We start from the raw sequence: 26,431 nt of genomic DNA, 5'->3' as shown, positions 1-26,431 counted from the left end.
CGAGGCTTGGGGCGGCAGCGGACTGCTGGCGCGCACCTAGAAGCTTGGTCCGCTGCCGCCCCAAGCCTCGCGCACCCGGCGGGAGGTCCCACCGGGTGCGCGAGGCTTGGGGCGGCAGCGGACTGCTCGCGCGCACCTAGAAGCTTGGTCCGCTGCCGCCCCAAGCCTCGCGCACCCGGCAGGAGGTCCCACCGGGTGCGCGAGGCTTGGGGCGGCAGCGGACTGCTCGCACGCACCTAGAAGCTTGGTCCGCTGCCGCCCCAAGCCTCGCGCACCCGGCAGGAGGTCCCACCGGGTGCGCGAGGCTTGGGGCGGCAGCGGACTGCTCGCGCGCACCTAGAAGCTTGGTCCGCTGCCGCCCCAAGCCTCGCGCACCCAGCAGGAGGTCCCACCGGGTGCGCGAGGCTTGGGGCGGCAGCGGACTGCTTGCGCACACCTAGAAGCTTGGGGCGTGCTGAGCTCAGCGCGCCCCAAGCTTCTAGGTGTGCGCAAGCAGTCCGCTGCCGCCCCAATCCTCGCGCACCCGGTGGGACCTCCTGCCAGGTGCGCGAGGCTTGCAGACACTCGCCCGAAGCAGGGGGAGCCCTCCCGAGGGCTCCCCGTGCTTCGGGCGACAGGCTGCCGCCCCAAGCCTCGCGCACCCGATGGGACCTCCTGCCGGGCGCGCGAGGCTTGCAGGCATTCGCCCCATAAGACGCACCCCGATTTCCCCTTCATTTTTGGAGGGGGAAAAGTGCGTCTTATGGTGCGAAAAATAAGGTACATCACTGTTTCCCTTTTGTTTCTCAGAAAGATTCCATTGGTGCCCTCTATTTGCTACAAACCGTAGATCACAAACTAGCACTAGGGTACATCAAACTTTCTGGCAAGCACTGAAAGGCTTCTAAGTGAGGCAAGAGCTACACCCCCCGATAACAAGTGCTTTTCTTTTGTTAATCCAACAATGCGATACAATTCTCTATGTTCCTTGACTCAGTTGGTTACCTTTCACAGAAAATCAGTTTGCACAGCACATTAAAATATCTAACTGGACAACTTTTGCCGCCTAGAGGACAATATAAATGCTTTGCAATTAAGACTTTCTATCTGATATGCTGATCCCTCTGAAGACTGAAAGTGGACATGCATCAGGAATGCAGCTGTCACTTTGGGGTTTTATGGAGCACATCAGGACAGGAAAACAAAGCAGTTAAAATGGATTAGTAAATATTCAGCCTTCAGAACGTTCAAGCAGATAGCAAGCAGAGGATTATATTTCAAACTGCTCCTATGTAAAATATCCCCCGGTGTGCTAATTTCCTACATACAGCAGTGGGGTGCAAGGGGCGGCAAGACTTGAACAACTGCCAAAATTGGCTATTTAGATGAAGCAACATGAACGCTCAAGTTCTAGAAATATTAAGTAGTGGAGGATTGGTCTTTATAGCAAACATTTTACTTGGTTTCCAAGTCATCCTTGTGTTTCGGAAATGATCCAAACATGTCCCTGGCATCTATCAGATACTGAGAATGAAACATATTTACCTCTTACTGAATTCAGCAGGTTCAGAAGCCTCTGAACTTTTTCATGCCTCAATACACCGATGTTATGCACTCTGTTTTCCGAACGACAAAACCTCACAAACTGCTCAAAAGCATCATGAAGCAAGGCAACGCTGTCTGCAGGGCCTGTGCTTTCAGTCTGCTCTGTGGGGAACAACATTGAAAACCATTCTGAGACATTTTCTCTCTTTCCTTTTTCGACGGGAACAGAGCTCATGGATCTGCAATCCATGATAAGGGGATATGAAGGAAAAAATCAATAGTAAAGTGGCCCAACATTTCTGCTTCCAATAGCCATATATTTCCCAAAGACCAGTGGTTTTCAAATTTTCCCGTCATCCAAAACCTTCCGCTGTAACCATCTTGAAAGAGGCAGCTGTGACAATACCTCATGCATATAATCATGCTTCTAAAATCATGCCGTTTAAAAAGGGTTACAGCTTTTAATTGCTACGCCATGGGACTGTTGTTGTTTTCCTCTTCAGGAGCACATCAAGGTAATGTGCCTTGGAAATCCTGTAGAAAATTCTAGGAAACATTATTGGATAACTCTTTCTGTTAGACACATAACTCTTTTGTGTTGCCTATAGATAGCTGTGATGTATGGAAGTGAGAGCTGGACCATAAAGAAGGCTGATCACCGAAGAATTGACACTTTTGAATTATGGTGCTGGAGGAGACTCTTGAGAGTCCCATGGACTGCAAGAAGATCAAACCTATCCATTCTTCAGGAAATCAGCCCTGAGTGCTCACTGGAAGGACAGATCCTGAAGCTGAGGCTCCAATACTTTGGCCACCTCAGGAGAAGAGAAGACTCCCTGGAAAAGACCCTGATGTTGGGAAAGATGGAGGGCACAAGGAGAAGGGGACGACAGAGGACGAGATGGTTGGACAGTGTTCTTGAAACTACCAACTTGAGTTTGACCAAACTGTGGGAGGCAGTGGAAGACAGGAGTGCCTGGCGTGCTCTGGTCCATGGGGTCAAGAAGAGTCAGACATGACTAAACAACAAATACAGTGGTACCTCTAGTTACGAACTTAATTTGTTCTGAAGGTCCGTTCTTAACCTGAAACTGTTCTTAACTAGAGGTGTGCTTTTGCTCTTGCTGCTGCTGCACCACCGGCACATGATTTCCGTTCTCATCCTGGGGCAAAGTTCTCAACTCAAGGTAACTCTTCCAGGTTAACGGAGTTTGTAACCTGAGGCATTTGTAACTCGAGGTACCACTGTAGATAGTTGTTGGACCTCAGCACTGGGCCCATAACCAAAGAGCATACCCTGGAATAGGACTGAGGAACATGTCCCTCTCCAGAAGTTTTTAGACTCCAATCTGCCCCAGCCACTGCTCAGTGATGACGGGAGTCTTGAAAAATCTGGAGGGCCATCCCTCCTCTAGAATACACCCCCAACACTTCTCAGCCGTTGTGAATTGTAGGAGTGAGCAAGATTCTTTCAGAGAAGAGTGTCTGGCATCTTCTTTCTGAAGATGACCTGAAAAGTTTCAGAGGAACCCCAGAGTTTCCCAAAAGAACTTTAGGGGAAAGCTCCATCTCTAGCACATAACAACACACAATTATATGTATCAACCGAAACAACGTCGCCATGCAGCCCTGTCGCTCAACTGGTGAGATATTATTAGTACACTAGCAGGCACACAAGCCTGAAGGACTGCACAAATCTCCTCGGCCTATGTATGCTTGTCTCAGCTCTGCACCGGTACTGATAGCTGTCATAGTGTAGCAGCTTTGGGTTTCCAGTATCAAAGCCCAGTTTCAAAGCTTTGGCGAAAAAACACTTTGCAAAAACCTAACAGGAAACCATGGTTAGGGGTGGGCGGTTGGGACATGGATGAAATTAACACAGAGATGGAGAGGAGCAGAATGATCGTGACGTCCAGTCCCTGAATAATGGTTAAGTGTTATGTCTACAGCAGGGTTTCCAGCTGTTTTTGGACTACAGTTCCCATCATCCCTGACTACTGGTTCTGCTAGGTATGAATGATGGGAGTTGTAGTCCAACAACAGATGGGAGACCGAACCTAGAAAACAAAGAGGACACTTTTGCCAAGTGAGGGTTATTACTGAATTCAGCAAGCAGGCCTGTCTCTGAAGTACCTGGTGACTCATCCTGGTGTAGATTAAATCTTTCCTTGTGCTTGCTGATTATATCTATAACCCTGAACTTCTTGTGTTTTTTCAAGATATCCATAGCAGACCTTGACTGGGCATCACAGATCTTTGGATCCACCCCAGCGTTCAGAAGCATCACCACGTTTTCTATCAGATCTGAAATACAAAACAAATAAAAGGAGTCTGCAATATTCTTGACTTGAATAACAACAGGCTTCACGTCATGAGTTCAGCTTTGTGATTTGACACTTGCAGGAAGGAAGAACCTCTGAGAAGTGAGTGGCGCTCGTATGCAGCCGTTCTGAAACTGGTCCAAAGAGCAAACAATGAGTAACTGATTGCAGCAATCCATGTTTGCCAGAAACATCAAAACACACCACTCGTTCACCTACGCCTGGTCTGTCACACAGGGAAAAGAAGATAACAAAAACTGCAAAAAGTTCCCAGGTCACCAATTTGGGCTGAGAAATATATGGTGGAGGATTCACATTTTGAGTGCCCACTAGACTGATAATTCTTTTTTAAAAAGAGGAATATAGGTGCATTTTTCAAACGGAACAGATAAATGCTTAGTTTCTCCCCTTCAATCTCAAAAAGGATTGCAAGACAGGAAGCCAACAAGACACCTGCTTCCCCCACTCCTTAGTGCAAAGCAATACAAATCGTTATTTCAAAAATACTGGGAGCACAAAATTATTGCTTTTCAATGGTGGCTCCAATCTTATGGAACTCCTAGGTTTAGATGGCCCTACTGATTCTGGGACCTTCTACGCCCAGAGCCACTGTTCTATTAATTAAATACAGTCCTTCCTGAGCATGTCTTTATCCCATTATTCATTCCCTTTCTGCGACAGCAGTGAATTTATTACTCATGTTATTCCAACTTTTCGGTCACCCAAGTGGCTCTGGGAAAATCTCTTCCATTAACACGATGATGCTTACTACTGCCAACCCATTTACCTAGGAGTAAGCCCCACTGAACTCAATGGAGCTTATTTCTGAGTAGATCAACCTAGGATTGCACTGTTACTGAATTAGAAGCCTACTCTTGATGCTGGAACAGACATTTGTTTTCCCACTGCCACCTCGTGGGCAAAATAAAAGTTGCAGAAACTATCATGCTACAATTCTATGAGAATATGTCCACTAGAGATGGTCTCAAGGAAAGCAGATTCCTAGTCTGAGTATTCTGTTCAAAATGCAGCAACACAAAAGCCAGTCTCTGTTAAAAGCACAATGTTAGCCAGAGTTAGCCCTTTCTAGGGTTTCTGTAAAAAGAATAGGAGAACAAAAACTAAACTAGCAAGATAGTGTACAGTGGTGCCTCGCAAGACGAAAATAATCCGTTCCGCGAGTCTCTTCGTCTAGCGGTTTTTTCCCCTATTAGCGGATTAGCACTATTAGCGGTTTAGCGGCTATTAAAGGCTTAGCAGCTTAGCAGCTAAAAGGGTATTAGCAGCTTAGCGGCTTAGAAAAGGGGGGGAGCGAAAAAATCGCAAGACGTTTTCGTCTTGCGAAGCTAGCCCATAGGGAAATTCGTCTTGCGAAGCGCATCGAAAAACGGAAAACCCTTTCGTCTAGCGGGTTTTTCGTCTTGCGAGGCATTCGTCTTGCAGGGCACCACTGTAAACCAGGTTACCTAAACACACACACTTACACACAAACTTACTTTTCATAGGGTAGCCAGCTGAATGAGATGCTACAATGTGGAGAACTGTGGCCCCCTCTTCATTTTGCTGGTTGATAAGATCCTTCAGTTCAGGCTCATAATTCAATAACCAACTGAAAAGGTAGTTTCCATCTAAATAATTAAAAAGAAATAATACACCATCAATTTAAGGAAGACTGTGCTTAACCTTTCCAGAATACATAAAAAGGATAGGATATATCTTTGCAATATAATTTATTTTCCCTGCTTGGCTTTATCTAGTCTAGTTGGTGTATAGCAAAGAACCTTGCAGGGCAGGGATAGCCAATATTTTTGGCACACGCGGCACAAATCAAGTCCAGAATATGAAATGGTGCCAACTCTAGTTTGACGGTACAGTATTTTTACAGCTCCTCCCTGCCTTTCTCTTTAAGACCAGTTTAAGGTAAAGGTAAAGGGACCCCTGACCATTAGGTCCAGTCCTGACCGACTCTGGGGTTGCGGCGCTCATCTCGCTTTATTTGCCAAGGGAGCCAGCGTACAGCTGCTCTGTCATGTGGCCAGCATGACTAAGCCGTTTCTGGCGAACTAGAGCAGCGCACGGAAATGCCGTTTACCTTCCCGCCAGAGTGGTACCTCTTTATCTACTTGCACTTTGATGTGCTTTCGAACTGCTAGGTTGGCAGGAGCTGGGACCGAGCAATGGGAGCTCACCCCATCGCAGGGATTCGAACCACCGACCTTCTGATCGGCAAGCCCTGGGCTCTGTGGTTTAACCCACAACGTCACCCGCATCCCAGTAAGACCAGTTTACAGATACTCTTAATATACTGAGGAAGGGAAAATACCAGACTTTATAACATAGCTACTTCTACGCTGCCCCCAACAAGTGTCCCCCCATCCAAAGGCTGGCCAGCCTATATTGTACATCTCTCACTATTTTCATAGGACTATAGCTTTATGTTTTGCATATAAAATTCATCTCCAAATTACCTGCAGCACCATTCAGGACATCATTTATTTTGATTTGATTTTTTTAAGCACTTACTTGCTTTGATACAAAGCATGATGATAGCATGAAGAGGATAGGTTCCAACACTTCTTATATTTGCTCCGAGGGAGACAAGCCACTCCACCAGTTTGGGCACCCTTTCCATTTTTTCATACTGGCCAAAGAGAACGTATTTCTGGTTCAAGAGAAACAAAGAATACATGTATAAGGCTCTGGTCACTTGGTGCACATAAAATCTCAATCCTCCATCATCACTGTATTATGATAAAATCCCCACCACGCAGAAATGCTGATGATTAGGCAGCATAACTTGGATACAAATTTTATTTTTGTTGACAGTAGTATTTTATTTAAGCACCATGTTTGCCTTAAATAAACAAACTAAAACCCTGTTATCCACGTCCACCCACAATTAAGGGAAATAGACAAGTCTGTTAAAGCAAGCTAGTAATGGATTTGGGTTGTTGTTTTTTAAGTTTGCTGGACTGCATGGAGGCTCCTCTTACACCCTTTAGTTTGTACAACATATATTCGTTACCTATGTTACCTGCCATTCATGCAAGCCCTCTGGTGAAATCCATTTCCTAATTCCATTCACCCAGGCCCCAGTAAAGGATTTCTACTGGAAGATTTTTACAAACCTCAAACAGCTCTCTTAGTGATAAATTGGTCACTTGCAGATTCCTTGGCAACCGGTCTTTCTCAGCAGCCAACACTAGGCAAGACTAGGGAGTGAGGGAAAAGATTTTTTCGTTAGAACTTCAAATGCATGTAGACCTCACATCTTTTTCAGATCACAGCGACACCTGGTGCTTTTGCTAACAAGAACAATTCTTTGAAACAATGGAAAGCGTGAAAAGGAAATATATCTGGCTGTATTCTGATTCTATTTTCTCTGTCTAGGTGCTGCTGTTAGTGAATAAACACCAATACCTTAAAATTTTGCTTTTCCAGAATCACCAAAGATTACACCTTGTTACTGTTGAATGAGACAGAAGTGTTCACTTGTTGGGGGAAGGAAGGGACAACTGAATTCAGTATTGCTTCCTCAGAGATTATTGGCATCAGTAGAAAGGTGAGAGTTAAGAACCACCACATGTGTATTAGCTGAGCAGCGGGTATTTGCTTCTTTTTGCTGATCAACACAGGTTACTAATGCATCAGGCTGCAAGAATGTAATTACCTAAACATCCATGAAACAGCGTTGGAAGTAAAGAAAGTGCTTTTTGCTGCACTATGACCTGCCAACATGGAGAAAACTGCAGTGGTTGTCCTTTCCTGCTCATGCTACTGGTTTAGCTGCTGAGAGCTAAACCAGTTTGGTTTACTGTTCTGTATGAATCTGGCCTCGTCATTGGGTCTCACTTCAACAAGCCACCAAGTTTTGTCCTTGGCTTGCCATTGTGGTTTGTTTGGAGTGAGATAGACCACAAGACAATGCTCGGACATAACATGAAGGCAAGCCATGGCTGAGCTGCCAGTAGCATGGCAGCAGGAGCAGAGAACGACTGCAATGGCTGTGCTTTTCTCCCAATGCTTGCCTATTCACAGCAAGCCATACAGTGGTGCCTCGCAAGACGAAAAGAATCCGTTCTGTGAGTCTCTTCGTCTAGCGGTTTTTTAGTCTTGCGAAGCAAGCCCATTGATGGATTAGCGGATTAGCACTATAGGTGGTTTATCGGCTTATCAGATAAGCGGATAAGCGGCTTAGAAAAAAGGGGGGAGGGGAAAAACCCCGCAGGAACTTGCAAGACATTTTCGTCTTGCGAAGCAAGCCCATAGGAGATTCGTTTTGCGAAGCACCTCCAAAACGGAAAACTCTTTCATCTAGCGAGTTTTCCATTTTGCGAGGCATTCGTCTTGCGGGGCACCACTGTAGTTTGGCTTACTGTTACCTACATGGTCTGTCTCTCTTTTTCCTTCTTTAAAAGGTGTGAGCAAAAATAATGAACACTACACCAAAAACTGTGCTAAGCTTACAAATTAAGGAAGCACACCTACAATTCACGTCAGCTTATCCCAATTCGAAGTTGGGCTATGCAATCACAGGGCTGAAACGTCGAAGCAGACAGATTCCAGAACCTGCGATTACCTACTGTCATACAGGTTTTGAAAAGCCAGCCTGAGCTCAGGAGAAAAAAAAGATGTCATTATTTACAACGATAAGATGCCTACCTGCCACAGTCCTTTTCTGGCCAGCTTTTCAATCACCTGTTGCCAAATTGGTGGCGTGAAATTATCGCTCACAATTTTTTTACAGACGGATAATAAATGTGGGGTAATAGTCCTTTCATCTAGAAGAAGAAGAAGAAGAGTTTGGATTTGATATCCCGCCTTTCACTCCCTTTAAAGAGTCTCAAAGCGGCTAACATTCTCCTTTCCCTTCCTCCCCCACAACAAACACTCTGTGAGGTGAGTGGGGCTGAGAGATTTCAAAGAAGTGTGACTGGCCCAAGGTCACCCAGCAGCTGCATGTGGAGGAGCGGAGACGCGAACCCGGTTCCCCAGCTTACGAGACTACCGCTCTTAACCACTACACCACACTGGCTCTCATCTAAAGGGGGGCAACACAAAACAAGAGAGGCTTAAGCCTGCAGAACCTTCATCATCATCATCATCATTTACAGTTTGTGCTCTTCCAACTTAGGAAATCCCCTCATGGCATCAACAAGGAAGGGGAAAAGCCTAAACACAACAGAGAAAACAAACTGCACAATCACCAATGCTCTATCCCTAGGGCTCCCTTCAGCTGGTCCATGCAAGCAACAGAATGAGGTAGGAAGTTGATGGCAGAATGTTGTAGTGGTATAATGGGCTACATCATTTCAGCCTGCAGGTTTCCAATGCACCAAAAATTTTACAAACAGAAAACTAACGCAGTCGGCGGGGGGTAATTTCGTTCTTTTCCTGCTCTTGGCTTTCTGTCTGTACAGTGGTGCCTCGCAAGATGAAATTAATTCGTTCCGCAAGTTTTTTCTTCTTGCAAGTTTTTCGTCTTGCGAAGCACGGTTTCCCATAGGAATGCATTGAAAATCAATCAATGCGTTCCTATGGAGACCGTCCGGGGACAGAGGGGAAGCACCGCTCTGTCCCCTCTTTTGAAGCAAGGGGCTGCGGGGAGAAGATCGCTTCTCCCCCTTGCCGCCCCTTGGTTCAAAAGGGGTCCGGGGAGAGAGGGGAAGGCTTCCCCTCTGTCCCCGGAGCTTGTGGGGCTGGCAACGGGGAGAAGCGATCTTCTCCCCACCGCCCCTTGCTTCAAAAGAGGTCCGGGGACAGTGGGGAAGATGCGCTCTGCGCTTCCCACTATCCCCGGAGCTTGCGGGGCAAGCTTCGTTTTGCGAAGCAAGCCCATAGGGAAATTCGTCTTGCGAAGCAACTCGAAAACGAAAAAACCTTTCGTTTTGCGAGTTTTTCGTCTCGCGAGGCGTTCGTCTTGCTGGGCACCACTGTAATGAGTTTTCAACATAGGGAAGCGCTGAAAAACATTGTCACCCACCTGCAGATATAGCAGGGGGCAATGCCAAATGTGCAGAATCTGGGCATAGGGATTGGAGCACAGGTTCCTTCCTATGCCCACCACGTCGTGCAAAGAGAACCACCAGACATCGTGTGCCTGAAAGCGCACTGCCAGCATGGTTCTTCCATCTGCTCCCTGAAGCCGCTTCTACGCAGCTAACTCCCTCGCTGGGTCAGGGCAAAGATCTTGCCATTTTAACCTAGCATTGCAGACATTTTACCCACCAGCCCAAGGTCACAAATCCATTTTGCAAAGGTTACACTATAGTGATGTTTGTGGACAATGACCTGGTTTGCACATCATTGTAAGCAATACTCTGAAACACATTATAAATGACTGCGAATGAGAAGCCCGCTGCTCAGTTATGACGCACTAAGCCTGTAAAAAAAACACACACCATGGATTGGCTGGCTTAGTGCTGGGTGCAAACCAGTGTAGTGGTTTGTTTATCCCTGAACAAAACACAAGAAGCAGCCAAGTTTCTTTCTTGGTCTATTGCTTATAGCTTATTTGGAGAGAAATAACCTACAAGAGTTGGTTTGCACATCCACTCCAGAGTTTGTTACTCAGCTCAGCAAAGGGAGTAATGAACCACTTGGATGCTGCGCATTCATGGTAATCCATAGTTTCTTTCAGACTACGGTTTACTGTGATTTGCAAATGAGGCCATTCATTTCAGGCACTCACCAGCCATCAGCTGCCCCCATCCTGTCCTAATTGTGACAGTTTAATGAAGACAAAATCTCACGTTATCACTTACCGTTAACGCTTGAGAAGATACCGACTATAAAATCAGAAATTTGAGCCACATCTGATGAACCATGGAGATAGTCTAAACCTTGATAAAATGTTTTAACAGCATCGAGAGGCTGTCTCAATTTAATCAGGGAGTAGCCAGCTCTATAGTACCCCTAAGAAAGAAAGAAAGATCCCAAGAGTCAGTCTTTGACTTCAGGAATATATGTGAAGGCTAACAGACATTTAATAGCAACATTTCAATATAAGAACAGAATAACCTAGCAGTAAATACATTTAAAATGGCAGGGTTGAAACACTTTTGCACCAAATACAATGGGCACTAGTCAACTATGTTTTACTCAGAATATATACTCAGATATTAACGAACATGATAAAATTAAACATTCATTTGGTTTATTATGGCCTTCTCAACTATGGGAGGGTGATTGCTTTTGTTTCTTCCCATGGTGTGGCTTTTTTTAACTTGGATACAAATCTTATTTTTGTTGTCAGTAATATTTTATTTAAGCACCATGTTTTTTGTGTTTTTATATTGAAAACCATCCTGTGAGCCTCGGATGAAGGGTGGTGCAGAAATTAAATAAATAAATTTCTGAACAGGAACGCTGTTCTGAGCCAACAGCTGCTCCGCAAATAAGTTTCTGTTCATATCAAGTAAAAGTGACTTGCAAGCCAAAAGGTGGAGCTTCCGAATACAACAAAATTTAACAAGCAAATGCAAATCCATAGTTCTTCAAGCTTTAAGCTCCTTTAATGTCAGCGCTCAATCCTTGCATTTTCGGTCTTGAAATTTCTCTTTAAGAGTCAAAGCACACATTGCTTCAAAATATCTTACATTCAGAACTCTTAATCCTTATTTTATTTTTTAATTAAAAAACAACAACCCTGCAACCTAGGCTTAGAGAATCATAGAACTATAGAGTTGTAAGGGACAGAGCCATCTTTCCTATTGGGTTTACTGACGCGCTGCGCCAGGGCATTGGCCTCTCAGGGGCGCCCCAGCGAGTGGTGGAGCTGCGTGGCTTTGCCGGCAGCCTCCCCTTTCCCTCCTCCACGCCCACCAGCTGCTCCCCATCAACCATATGGCTGGAGGATGTGCAGCTTCCTTCCCAAGCCCCCACGGGAGGAGAGCAATCCCCGCAGAGGCTTGGGAAAAGGTCAACAACTCTAGGAAACGGGGTGGGAGACGGATCTTTGCACCACGGAGCCAGGTATGCTTAAGACGGCCCTGGTAAGGTCATCTCAGGGTCATCTTGCACGAATCTCATCCATGACAGATGGCCACTCAGCCTCTACGTAGAGTACAGAATACCTTAACGTAAGCTGGATTCCACTGGAGGCACTGTCTTGCTGAGCAGAAGGCTTCTCTCCATTTATTTAAGTTGTAAAAGGCATTTGATCGGTTGCAGAGTAAAACTGCCACTTCTCGCCGTTGGGAAAAACTAAAAGATGAGAATGTGAAATGTAGTTGCGTCAAGAGAAACAGCTTTATAGTTTTACAGAACACATGAACAGATTCCCGCCCCCCTTCCTCTACAGAGAAATAGAGTAGAGGGGGGAATTGTTATACCTTATGCATTCCATTTATTAAATCCCAACAGAACACTGCTATGAAATGTTGAATAAAGAGTGTAAGGAAAACGGCAAATAATTACTGCAAAGATCACAGAAAACTTGGTGACTGGAATCCAAGTTCAGTAGCTTCACAGAAGGAAAGCTCAAGTCTAGAAGCTAGCGCTAGACAGTTCACAGTTCTCTAAGAAAGAGCTTACCTTACTGCTTTGTGTAAATAGACCAGTATGTTTAGTGCTTCGTCATACTTTCTGATGGCAAGAGCATAGTTTCCATTTTTGAAGTCTTGATTCCCTTGCACTCTCAAGAACTCGGCATAACTAGTGGGGTCCCCAAAGATGAAGGGATCCATTCTGACAAAGAGGAAATAAATATGCTCTGAGAGACAGCACAAAATATTTCCCTTACCCCACAGCACGAGAGCATTTTCAGTTACTTAACCAACACCACATATATTTAAACACCAATAAAGTGCTTCTACCATCAATGATAAGCTGAAGTATTATCGGGACTATCTAGACCAGCGTTTCCCAAACTTGGGTCTCCAGCTGTTTTTGGACTGCAACCCCCATCCTCCCTGAACACTGGTCCTGCTAGCTAGGGATGACGGAGACCAAAACAGGCCCAAGTTTGGGAAACATTGGATCTAGATCCAACATAAAAGGACACAAGGTGTCACAGGAAGGAAGCCTTTTGTAGCAGGAGCTGAGCAGAAACCTGCTCTCTCCAACTCTGGTTTGCTTTTGCCTCTTATTTTAATTGCATCTGTCTTCTACCGCCACCGCCCAAATTATTAAGGGGGTGGGAGGAGGAAACATTTTATAAATACAATTTTAGAGATCAGAAAGTTTGGCAGAGGAAACATTTTATAAATACAATTTTAGAGGTCAAAAAGTTTGGCACATAAGAAAAATCCCTAAGTCCATATTAATGTAATACCTTTATTAACCCAAACAAAATATCACAAAGTAACATGCAACCCTTTGAGCTCTGCAGAACTCTCCCATCCAGACAGATGGTAAGCAAAGCAAGAAGATGGGGCAGGGAGACTCAAAATGCCTATCTGGTGATAAAACCTTTATCCCCGTCTGCGTCTTATAAGGTTCTTAAGACTGAGGGAGAGAGGAAGTCGCAGGCAATGATATGAGGCCCTTTAGGTGCTATGCAAGTTTCAGGTTGCTGCGAATGAGAAGAGTAACAATGGGGTAAATTCCCCATCTCTGGGGCTACAAAATTAACAGCTATTGCCCAGGACTGTCGTGATGCTTAAGCAAAGCACAGAGAATCCTCCATGGTTTCCTTCCTGTTTTTGAGCTAAGGCAATCTTCATATTAGCAAAGGTGAAAATTAATATTAGATAGTTTGTCAAGTCAAAAGAAACCAACAAGGACAACTGTGCCTAGCAGTTGAATGAAATGTTTCCTTGGAAAATAAAGCCCTGCCCTCAGGTGGTATAACAAGCCTCTTACTTCAGTTTAGGATTCTGCTGTTAAAGCAACCAAATTCATTATTTTCCTATCACAACCAGTCTTTTCCTTGCTGCCACCTCTGTAGCACCTAAAAGACCTACCTGCTCTCTCCTCCTCTCGCCTTAAGACTCTTAGAAGGTGCAGACATACCGTATTTTTTGCTCTATAAGACTCCCTTTTTCCCTCCTAAAAAGTAAGGGGAAATGTGTGTGCGTCTTATGGAGCGAATGCAGGCTGCGCAGCTATCACAGAAGCCAGAACAGCAAGAGGGATTGCTGCTTTCACTGTGCAGTGATCCCTCTTGCTGTTCTGGCTTCTGAGATTCAGAATATTTTTTTCCTTGTTTTCCTCCTCCAAAAACTAGGTGCGTCTTGTGGTCTGGTGCGTCTTACAGAGCGAAAAATACGGTAAATGCACACACCCCTACACACACATACACACCTTTTTCCTTCCCTACTTTTTTTGCTGTGTTTACCATCTAGTCTGATAAAGAGTTCCGGAGTACTCAAAAGACTGAATGCTATTTTGCAATATTTTGGTTGGCCTAGTAAAGGGATTGCCTTAATATGGGCTTTAGAGATGAAACATTGGTGTAAAAGGGGGGGGGAGAGAACTCTGTCCTTTTATTTGCAGCAAAACACTGAATTTGGCTCCAACAGACTTCCTCACACTGTACAAGGAACTGGAAAACAATTTATAAATTCAAAAAAATATTAATTTTGCCTAGTGAGCATATAAACAGTGACCAAAACAGCCAGAAGCACTCCAAAATAAACAAAAAAGTGATTAAAAATAACTGACAAAAGGTGAAAAATGGTAAGTATTCATTTACAAGTGAAAGCATGATACAAAATAAGCACAATGTATAAAAATGAGTGCATGGATAAATAAACAACGCAATTACAATGGGGCTACTACAAGAACTAAATAAGATATAAGGCTTTGTATTAGCTGCTTCAAGTACGCAAGAAAGCAGTTATTTTCTTAGCACCCTCTTCCTCCAGTCCAGTTAAAAGCAATAGCACTAAAAAGAAATTTTAAAAATCTGCATTATAAAGGTAATTAAAAAATACAGGAAAAATTAAATGGGATTTAGCATATATGTGTGTCCCTAATATTGGGATAGACTCTGGGACTTTAGGGAATAATGCGTCCATATCTGCCAGACCTGCTGCGGACGATTGGTTTCTACTACAAGACTCCTGAGCAAAAATAATCCACAAGGATTAGAAAAATCAAAAGCCGATCAAAGAAGGAAAAACGCTAAGAATAGCCAACATCTATGAGGCCACTTCAAAAGCACAGGCCTAGTCTTCAACTAGGATCTTCATCCAAGAAAATCAAACATATCCATTCTTGAGGAAATCAACCCTGAGTGCTAACTGGAAGGACAGATCCTGAAGCTGAGGCTCCAATACTTTGGCCACCTCATGAGAAGAGAAGGCTCCCTGGAAAAGACCCTGATGTTGGGAAAGATGGAGGGCACAAGGAGAAGGGGACGACAGAGGACGAGATGGTTGGACAGTGTTCTCGGAGCTACCAGCATGAGTTTGACCAAACTGCGGGAGGCAGTGGAAGACAGGAGTGCCTGGCGTGCTCTGGTCCATGGAGTCACGAAGAGTCGGACACGACTAAACAACAACAGTCTTCAACACCCAAAGCCAGCTTGCCTGCATGGAACTGACTGAGGCCATAGCAAGAAAAATATTAATGGAGAAACACAAATGTGAGCTAAAAGTTGTAAGAGAACATCCAGAGAGAGAGAGAGAGAGAGAGAGAGAGAGAGAGGGAGAAGCAATTAGAAGTCTTTGAAGTCTTTGTTTTTACGTATTTTCCATAATACAACTCTTCTCGTTTCAAATCTCCAGCTACGCTCCAAATTGTTCTCTTTTGTAACACTCCTGCACAATTTTAACCCTCATCAAAATGAGTCATTCTTAAATTTATGACTTCCACCAACATTCTCTACCTTCTCTGGTTCTTCTTCACTTTCATCCCGAAATCTTTCAACCTTCCTTATCAAAACCACAACACAAATTCCACCCAGTCTCAGAATAATGACCTCGAAACCATCTGCTTTCTAGCTAAGATTGTTCCCTCCTTTCTCGGACTAATTGCCCAAAACAAAGGCTTCTCTCTCTCTCAATAGAGACAAAAATGTTCGTTAAGGAAAAATAATAATATTCTAACTCAACTAACATATCGTATAAGGTACACACTTGGACAATTATCAGATAACACTCACCACCACAGGCTTATAGTGCCCTGTTCAAATATTATACCCCTCTTTTCACCCCCATTATTTATAATTGGGATGTTTTTCCTTCAACAGCTGCTTCCCAATTAACCAGAGATATATTGTAACTTAAACTCTGAACAGGAAGCACGTAGAATCAAAAGGGATCCAAAGATGCAAATGCATCAAAGTAATAAGATAAAGGAAACATTTGTGTAAAGGGTAAGAGAGATACATATTCTCCTTTTTCTTATTTTGAATTAAAATGGAGAGTAATCAGAATTTGCTCCTCCAGAGACCCCTTTGGTGCTGTTCTCAGAGAACTGTCAACCACACAGGCACAAGTCAAAGTACCGTAAGTTATAGGGCTCATCTCTCTATCTCTTTTTTAAAAATAAATAAATATATGATTTTAAGTTTTATACATTTCAATAATTTTACAACCATTTTAACATTTCAAAACTCGACTTCCTTTCCCCTTTCTGCGGTTCCTTAAATTTATGTTTTATATTTTCTGCATATGCCAAATTAACTTAATTTACTGATTTATTCATCTACTTTAAATATACACTCTTATAAAACTGCAAGTTATTACAATAATCCTGCCGATGTTCTTAAAGGTTTACAGTTTATTTGTAAATATTCAAAAATCATTTTCATTATTTTATAAAAAGTGTGCTATCTTGATTTCTTATTTTTCTGGTGAGTTTCACCAGATCTCTCTGTTTATCTCAAAGCCTGTAGGGTAGGAAGAAGAAGAAGAAGAAGAAGAAGAAGAAGAAGAAGAAGAAGAAAATTATTTATACCCCACCCTCCCCAGCCAAGACTGGGCTCAGGGTGGCTAACAACCAATAATAAAAATAGGTTGATTAAAATACAACTTAAAAAACAAGATTAAAATACAACATTAAAACATTAAGATGCAGCCTCTTCACAGGAGGAGAAAGGAAAAAAGAAAGAGGGAGAGGGAATCAAATTGACTCCAAGCCAAAGACCAGGCAGAACAACTCTGTCTTACAGGCCCTGCGGAAAGAAATCAGATCCCGCAGGGCCCTGGTCTCATGAGACAGAGTGTTCCACCAGGCTGGAGCCAGTGTTGAAAAGGCCCTGGCTCTGGCTGAGGCTAATCTAACTTCCTTAGGGCCCGGGACCTCTAGGGTTTTGCTATTTATGGACCTTAAGGTCCTCTGTGGGGCATACCAGGAGAGGTGGTCCTGTAGGTACAAGGGTCCTAGGCCATGAAGGGCTTTAAAGGTCAAAACCAGCACCTTAAACCTGATCCTGTACTCCACCGGAAGCCAATGCAGCTGGAAAAGCACTGGGTGAATATGCTCCCATGGCAGGGACCCCGTGAGGAGCCTCGTTGCAGCATTCTGCACCCACTGCAGTTTCTGGGACAGCTGCAAGGGCAGCCCCGCGCAGAGCGAATTACAGTAGTCAAGGATCTCATGGTGCAATGATAACATCATTTCCACTCCTTCAGCCTTCAGCATCTGCAAGTTGATCATCATGGATTCCTGAAACCATACTTTGGTGCATACAGTATGCGGAACTGCTCCCTGTGCCCAGCACCACAGAAACCAGAACGGAAGGACCTAAGTAACTACTTGCCACTTGGCAAGTAGCAGATTCAATAAAAGCACCTGTGGTCTCAACTGTGATATACAACAGGTTTTTTCAATAGGGCGGTGTGGAACCATGATGCCTCTTTGCACAGAATGGGCATCACTCTCTACTACTGGTGCAGGATGGCAAATGTGAAGTTCAGCAGCGAAGGTGCTCATGATGCCAACCCAACTTTAACTGAAAGAGGCTCTCCTTAGGACTAGCTGCCGAAGGTGCATGGAAACATCTTGAGCTGTTTCCTTAAAAATAAAACCAGTCTGTCTTGGGAGCTACGTAGAAAGAGGTTGCTGAAATACCAGACACCCAAAATATAATGAAATGGTTGCTGGATTTATTTTTGTTTGTTCCTAGCAAAACAAGGGGAGGACAATCTAAATATCGTGCTTCCAGGATTTATCGTAACAGAATGTCAGCCTGGAAAGCTATCAGAATCTTAAATCACCTTGCTAAAAAGTGCCCAGTTGGGTGTCTTCTTGTTGCCAGCATACAAGAAGAAATATCACTGGCCCACCTTGTCTGCGCTTACCTGTGTTAGTTATTTGTAGCCTAAACATGGAGGGGAGCCTTTGTCAAGTTTCCCTGCCTGTCTGAACCAGCTCTAAGAATGGTAAAAGAATAATCTCGCCGCTTAATAAGCCAATATACGAACATGCATTTTCTTTACAAGCCACAATTAAACTAGGAAGCCTGTAATTAAACAGTGTTTCCATATTGTCCAAACCAAGAAACTATGGATACCAACTTCAGAACAAGCCACGCTATTAAAGGAAGGCTTGAAGTTGTGTATAATATCATGGCTTGTTCCAAAGCTGGCAACTATAGTTTTCAGCCTTGAATGGAAGGCTTTCTGGTTTGGTTGTTCATACCACAAAGGGAGGAATGAAGGGACAAAAGACTAGCTCGTTTCTCAGCTTATCAAGACGACATCTGGTTATGGCCTTAGTCACCACAGGTTGTCAGGCCAATAGCTATTTACATGCCTGCTTCAAACTCTCAAATATGGAAAATAAAGTTCATTTGTGAGTTCAAGGAGGACCCTTGCAGATATTTCACTATCCTCTGGGAAACGGATGGCAGAACACAATTCGTCACTACAGGCTGGACGAGAAGGAGACAGAGGCAGGAGAAGAACTGTGAGTAGAGATGAAGATGATGGAGTTTATGGAGCTGGCTGATCTCACCGGGAGAATCCGCGACCAGAAAGAAGAGGAACACCAAGAAGATTGGAAGAAATTTAAAGACTATTTGAATAAATATTACAGATAGGTAGCCGTGTTGGTCTGCCATAGTCAAAATAAAAAAATTCCTTCCAGTAGCACCTTAAAGACCAACTAAGTTAGTTCTTGGTATGAGCTTTCATGTGCACACACACTTCTTCAGAACCAAGAACTTGGTTCATACCAAGAACTAACTTAGTTGGTCTTTAAGGTGCTACTGGAAGGAATTTTTTTATTTTGAATAAATATTGTAATAGTAAAGATATGTAACCACTTGAAAGAATTAATTAGGCCTAGGATTAAATTAGGATTAAATAAATAAATAAGAAAAAGTACGATAAGAAAAGTTAGGAAATTTGACTATGACTGTAATATTGTTTTATGAAATAATGATATTGGAAACTGCTACATTTAATTAAAAGGGAATTCAGATGGAAGAGATTAGAGGAAGTCAAGTAATGTGTTTATGAAGATGGATCTTAATTAACTAATTAAGTTTTAGTTTATGTGGTGATATATGGGAAGTTTGAAGTATTTTATGTTTCATATTCTTTCTTTTTCTTATTATTGTTTATTCTCTTTTTTGTTATGCTTTTGTATAAAAATTAATAAATATTATTGTGAAGGGTTTGCCCCTGGCAAACTCACCAAACCTACTGCACCTGGAACTGGGTGTGGAGAGGGCAGCTGACTGTTTAATGGGACTCCATCCACCCCGGGGCTTGCCCATAAAAAGCAAACCCAGAGGGGGAAACTAGGGTGATGCCCACAGCAACCCTTCTCCTAGCAGCACTTTTTGTGGCTGCACTGAGCCCTGGGTGGGAATTAGGGTGGGAAGGTGGAGTCTGGGAGAAAGCAGGAAGCTGTGAGGAAGGGTGCTTCCAAAGGCAAAAGAACCGATATTTATTGATACGTATTAGCAACACAGTCATGCAACTTTTTCGTATGTTGCCTGTACAGTGGTACCCCTGGTTACGAACTTAATTCGTTCTGGAGGTCCGTTCTTAACCAGGGTACCACTTTAGCTAATGGGGCCTCCCGCTGCCGCCATCGCGTGATTTCTGTTCTCATCCTGAGGCAAAGTTCTTTTTTTAAAAAAAAACATTTTTATTAGCAATTTCAGCATAAAATTTCAAAACATATCATATTCATTATTCCCTCAGCTCCTCTCTCTGACTTCTCAGCACATATTATTCTCTGTGTGTGAAAAAATTATACATATCCTTACATTATCTATCTAACATGTTATCAACCAATAAATTTGTGTATGTTTATTCAAAACCTGCCAAGGAGTCCAGTTCATTTTGTTGTCTTTTTAGATAATGTGTAAAAAGCTCCCATTCTTCCTTAAAGTCACAGTTGTCCTTGTCCTGCAATTTGTATGTCAATTTAGCAAGCTCTGCGTAGCTCATCAATTTTTCTTGCCACTGTTATTTCATTGGAATTTCCTCATTCTTCCATCCTTGTGCTATCAAGACTCTTGCCGCTGTTGTAGCACATCCTGGGATGGGGCAAAGTTCTTAACCCTTAAAAATCTCCCTCCTGTGCTTCAAACAAACCTGCAACTGTTCTCTTTCTGCAGTTGGACACGAGATCAGATCAGAAGAACCTTCATTTGCAACAGCCACTAACCATAGCAACAAAATAAAATATACTGAAGATAGAGGCAAAAACCTAACCAGACAAAATACATTTTGAGGGAGTTGGACACTACACATTTTGGAGAAGAGACAGAGCAAGACTTTGCTTTTTCTAAGTCTTGCACTGGCAAATGACAGTATCTGCATCCTATTTGCAAACCAATGCATTCTGAACTGACAAAGTTTGGTGAGGATTTTACCACACACCCTTTCCAAACATTTGAACCATTTCCATTACACCCTTAGGACAGAGCAAAAGCCTGGACTAGATGTACTGAGACACACTGCTCTAGCATTTGAGGTTTTGCAAAATATTAATACATCAAGCAACCCACCCACCTAAGTTAAAATACAAAATGACAACTGCCCACAGTCCTCATAAGGCAGCCGTAAGGTCAGGGGCAAGAAAGAGTTTCCACTACCCTTCCGAGTAGCAAACAACAGCAACAACATATACTGCCCCTCATCCCCTTCCACAGAAAATTAGTAGGAAATGAGTAATGTGAAGGTCCTTTCCACATGGCATCTAAACAAAATTCATCTATGTGATCCAAAGTTTTCCATTTTGATGTTGCTAGTGTCATTCAATTTATTTTATATTTGTGATCCTGAGGGGGCTTCTCCATAGCTCAAACCCAAGCAGAGCCCAATAAAAAATACATGTTTATCTGCTTCAGAAAACAATTTGCTTGGCCTGAATTTCACCAGGAGCAGCAACGAGGACATACCGCCCAACATTTCTCCGACGAAAATAGGTATGTCCCATAACATAATGATAATTTTATTATTTACATCTTACTGAGTTGCCCCAGCCACTCTGGGCAGCGTGCAACATATAGAGAAACATAATAAAACATGAAACATTTTTTAAAAAACTTCCCTATACAGGATTGCCTTCAGATGGTTTGGGTGGGGGGTGGATGACTCCATACCCTCCAACAATTTCTCCAGTGAAAATAGGCACAACCCAAGGAAAAGCGGGACATTCCGGGATCAAATCAGAAACAGGGACACTTGGGAGAGTCTGCGAGGAAGAAGATCGCGCCCTCTGTTCACCACATCCATGATTATATTGTCACTCTGATGTGCTTGTTTACACACAATTGTGCATTTTACTCTGGCAGGCTTTTGTTCAGTTGTTTTATTTTTATTTTTAACTGTACAACCCTCTCCAAAGGAGGATTCGGAAAATATTTCAGATGAACCAGCGCCAATATACCGTATTTTTCGCTCTATAACACGCACCCGACCATAACACGCACGTAGTTTTTAGAGGAGGAAAATCCGTAGGCATGCCACCCGTAGGCATTCCCTCCATAACACGCACAGACATTTCCCCTTACTTTCTAGGAGGAAAAAAGTGAGAGTTATGGTGCAAAAAATACGGTAATTATGTGCCAGGGTAATGCAAATTCTGCATGAAGAAAACCGGGAATATAATTTAAGAAAACTTGCACAAACAGGATCCAAAGAACAGTACCAGCCATTTATGTTGACCTTTGCCACATTTCTCAATCAACAGCCCTTCACTCTACATGGAAACTGAGATTCTCAAAAGCAGCTTGAGACACAGCAGTTCTTTATCTTACACAAGACATTCTGCTACTGCAAACAGCTATGCAATGTGAATTAAGTGCTACAGTAATCTTGCTCAACTCCACTCTTTGGAGATTTATTGGTTAGCCCTTATTTATCCACACATTCGAATGAAAGCAGGGGCCAGCAGAAAGCTGAAACTTCTGACCTGTTCAACCATCCCACATAGAGTTTGCGTGAGAGGACTGGCAGAGATGACCGGCAGAATCCGAGACCAGGGAAGAGAGACAGCGGAAGAAGACTGGAAGAAATTTAAGGACTATCTTAGGAAACATTGTAAAATTATTGAATGTTAGAATGACGTGGGTTTAGAAATTATGTGGTTTCTAGCTGTAATGATTAAGTAAAAAGAAAAGAAAGTCTAAAAATTTAAATGGATAACAAGGGAGAGGATTTCCTGAATTAATAATTAGAAATTGGAATACAGAAAGGGGAGGTATGAGGAAGTCGGGGAAGTAAGTTACAAGAAAATAAGGGATTGAAATTATACTTGTTTTTGTTTGTTTGTTTGTATTATTGTCTTGTTTGTTATTATATAATTTGTGAAACTTCAATAAAAATCTTTTTTAAAAAAAATAGAATTTGCGTGAGAATCTTAAGGGAATTTAAGGGGAGGGAAGGAAAACATAAAAGGACCCAGGGCATAGTCAAAACTTCCTTCTGGGCATGGACTGATGTAAGAAGTAGCAAAAAATGAAGTTGCAAGAACATGAAAGTGGCTCACTTACAATATCAGGAAAATCATAAAACACAACAGGAATACTTTGAATTGCAACTGGGTCTAACAGAGTACAATACAGATATAGCGGCAGTTAAAATATATATATTAAATCTTGATCACTAAAATATAACTGAAAATTGTCATTTAAAACCTTAATCATTTTAGGAGTACAGCTTGTTCCCTAAGTTTTATGGCAGTCGCACAGAATTTGGCCACCCTTAGCGCGATCTCTAGATCCTTGTCCTCTACTAGGAGTTTTAGACATTGAAGTTCGGACCCATTTGGAGATTTTTGTATAACAGGAGTGGTAAATACCGAGCGTATATCTCCGTAGAAACGGCAGTGTAACAAGACATGAGAGACAGTTTCTACCTCCATCAAGCCACAGGGGCAAACTCATTCCGTGTATGGTTTACCCTCGAATCTGCCCTGCAATAAGGCAGATGGCAGCACGTTGAATCCAGCGAGGGTAAATGACGGTCTGTATTTGGGTATTTGTAATTTTGAGAAATAATTTGCTGGGCTAAATCCTCTCCCATTATCTTTTATTGCTGGATGTTTATTCACATGAAAGTGACATAAGTCACCTGTATATTAAGGGAACTTGATTCTTCACAGTATAAAGCAGTTAACATTGGCTTGTTGGTTGACTAAAAGGTCAGTATGGTAGACAGCTTCTGGACAGTGCTATCGCACTTTAAACTAAAGCAGTAAAGACAACCGTAACATTTTTCAAAATGCCCTTGCTTTAGATAAGAACAATCTGCCTGCAAACAACAAGTAGGAACAAAACTGTACGGTTTTGCACTTCCATGCCAAAACTTAGATAATATTCAATCCCTGGAGGATCCAGCGAATGGTTACTAACATTGTTTGGCTTGACTGCTTGTTTTCCAATGAAGATTTTTACTGCTTTGTTATTGGCAACATTTTTTTTCTGCAGCAATGCCAAGGATTCCCAGTTGCTTCTATATGGGAACACATTGCTAATGCAATTATTAAAGAGCTAAACTAACTTGGTCTAAAAGAAGCCAACTCTCCAAACATGCACTCTAGTTTTTCAGTTTTTATAATGGTGCTATAAAATGCAAATAAAAAAATTCCAAGTTCATCTCCGCTTGAAGAAAGGCTGTTCCAAATTCAAAACCAAAGCCCTTGAGAAAAACATATCCTAAGCAGGATTGACTGTCCTAAGCAGTCAATCTTTTTTGGAAACAGCTTTACTTACAAATCTTTAAAAGTTGCCAGAAAGGTTTAGGTAATTGTTCTGAGTGCAAGAAAAGCAGAGGGGTTTTTTAAAATGTTGACTTGATAACAATCACACCACTACTATTTCTAGGCTGGTTAAAATGTTCCCTATTAAAATAAATGTATACAGTCTTTTCTTCTTTGGAAGTCATACTTTGCACTTGCAAAACACCAACGTTCAAAGGAACAACAAAGGGAATTCAAGGATGGGGGAAAGGGAACAACTTCTGTAACATGCCTTACGATTTCAGAAAGGAGGGTTCAGGGAAGCAAAACTCTTGCAAAATCTAAAGAGAAAGGAGAAGTTGCCTCTCTGCCCTGTTTTCCTCAAGGAAGAGCGTATGACATGCAATGGAATTGGTGATGCAGGTAACATTTAATTTCTAACGGACATGGTACAGACTAGAGACAGAATAATGTGGAACTGTATCTATACCAGCATGAGTTTGACCAAACTACCAGCATGAGTTTGACCAAACTGCGGGAGGCAGTGGAAGACAGAAGTGCCTGGCGTGCTCTGGTCCATGGGGTCACAAAGAGTCGGACACGACTAAACGACTAAACAACAACAACAACAACAACAACATATCTTTAATGACCACTTCATGCGTCTCATAAAATGAGCTCTGGCCTACAGTAAACGTGACAGCCTTTCCAAAAGACACCAGATTCCATGCTAGTTTTCAAAATGCCCTGCATCCTTCTTTGAAAACTGCATTTAGCGTGCTAGCAACTCCTCAGTTCTCAACAGACTTTCAATGCCCCCTCCCCAACAAAGGCCAACTCAGAGGCTTCACAAAGTTGCACAGAAACCAACTACTGTGGATAGTCTAAAAGGGGCACTTCATTTTTCCTGGACCAGCTTCTGGTAGTTTGCAAGCACGAGGGTTGGCCGAAGCTCTCATACTTATTTTTTTATTTGCAGGACAACTATTCTAAAATAGCCAAGCCACCAACATTAGTCAATTGGGTCAGACGTCACCACCAACGTTTATGTTCATTTTCCTACGAAGGATGTGTACACACTTCCTTTTACTCTGGTTTTGGAGAGCAGCCGACACAAGTGGAACCGAAATACTGTTTCGATGCATACTCCTCCAAACCAGTTTCAATCCAAGTTGAAAGAAAAAACAGTCTAGGTCTGAAGAGGACATGTTCTCTCAAGTGTGATCCTGTAACAATACCCAGATCTGCTCTCTCTCAGTGTGTGCCTTTCAAAGCAGGAGGCAAAAAAAATTTGACCCGGCAGTGCAGGAAGTTATGCTTCTTACAACCTACGCTGGCGATCAGGGAGGCAATCCCCGGCCACTTTTCTGCAAGGCAAAGCAAGGGCCTAATCTTTGACTCACCGGATTATGCTGGACTCCAATTCCCATCGGTCCTGGCCAGTGGTCATGGATGATGGGAGTTGTAGTCCAACAAATATGTGAAAAGCAGCAGGTTTTAGCCACTCCAGCCCTGCAGAAACACCCAAATAAACCTGTGAGAATATGCCTGATTCCTTTGGCCCGCTTGTTTGCTTGCCCTCCAGTTATACTTAAAACCCGACTGAACTTCCCTGCCGCCCATGACTCACAGCTGTTGGCCGTGCATTTCCGCACAGAAATTAAACCAATTACCAGGGAGCTCCAGGAAACTTAATCTCGAAAAGGATTGCACCCTGAGGCTCAGCTCTTACGCGAATCCTGCAACCCAAGGAAACGCAAACCCCAAACATTTCTCCCACCCTAACCATGGGCGTGCAGGATTAGGGTTTACGTGGCAAAAATTTAAAATGTGACGAGGGGAGAGGGGGAAGTCATGCAAACCAATTGCTTCCATTGCCCCGGGACAACACACCCGCGCAAGGAAACGCTGCTTCCGATTTTGGGGCCAGTTCGTTTGCTAAACACAAAACATGCCCCGTGCGCGCATGCACATACATACGTTTATGCAAAAAGACGCGCCTCTCCTTCCTTTCTTCCTGGACTGGAAGTAACCCGGCGGCCCCCCAGGCAAGGCGGCGCGCGGCGCTCCTCGCTGCTTTAAGGCGCGCGCGCCCGGCCGAAGCGGGAGCTGCCGCCGCTCAGCTGCTGCGCATCAGCAAAGCCAGCCATCCTGCGAAGGCGCGCGCGGGTGGGAGCAGAAGAAGCGCAAGCCGCGGGCCAGCCCCGCCCCCGCGACGTCATTTCGGGGAAAGGGGCGCTTCCTCGCAGGCGGCGTGTTTCCTTTCGGCGAAAGCGAAAGCGAATATGAAGCTTTCCCCAGTTCCGCCGACGCGCCTCCGCCTTCCAGCGCAGCGCTTGGGAGCTGGGTGCACAGCTGTCAACTTACAGATTTGAAAATAAGGGACCAGCAGCCTCGAAAATAAGGGATCAGCAGCCCAAATAAGGGATTTTGCTTAGCTTATATAGAAATTCACCACTGATGGAGCCAGGCTCCTTTGGCTGCCCCGACTGTGTTTTGCAGGGGGTTGGACTAGATGACCCTAAGGGTCTACGATTCCCACCAAAGAAGAG

General features: G+C 43.4%; 1 protein-coding gene across 1 annotated transcript in view; it reads right to left on the bottom strand.

Annotated features, from left to right (window-relative positions):
• Window positions 1-26,046, bottom strand: part of TRANK1 (tetratricopeptide repeat and ankyrin repeat containing 1) — a 51,020-nt gene extending 24,974 nt beyond the window's left edge. The window contains exons 1-10 of the mRNA XM_082192696.1: window positions 25,860-26,046; window positions 12,381-12,533; window positions 11,921-12,050; window positions 10,610-10,760; window positions 8,508-8,626; window positions 6,974-7,057; window positions 6,369-6,507; window positions 5,342-5,473; window positions 3,658-3,828; window positions 1,525-1,686 (exon numbers count right to left, since the gene is read on the bottom strand). Of these exons, the coding sequence (XP_082048822.1) occupies window positions 1,525-1,686; window positions 3,658-3,828; window positions 5,342-5,473; window positions 6,369-6,507; window positions 6,974-7,057; window positions 8,508-8,626; window positions 10,610-10,760; window positions 11,921-12,050; window positions 12,381-12,532 (1,240 nt within the window). The 5' untranslated portion in view covers window position 12,533; window positions 25,860-26,046. The remainder of the gene's footprint in view (window positions 1-1,524; window positions 1,687-3,657; window positions 3,829-5,341; window positions 5,474-6,368; window positions 6,508-6,973; window positions 7,058-8,507; window positions 8,627-10,609; window positions 10,761-11,920; window positions 12,051-12,380; window positions 12,534-25,859) is intronic.
• Window positions 26,047-26,431: the final 385 nt, after the last annotated feature.

The sequence above is a fragment of the Podarcis vaucheri genome (assembly GCF_965113315.1).
Source record: "Podarcis vaucheri genome assembly, chromosome: 12".
NCBI classification, from domain to species: Eukaryota; Metazoa; Chordata; class Lepidosauria; order Squamata; family Lacertidae; genus Podarcis; species Podarcis vaucheri.
This window is presented reverse-complemented; position numbering and strand designations above follow the sequence as displayed.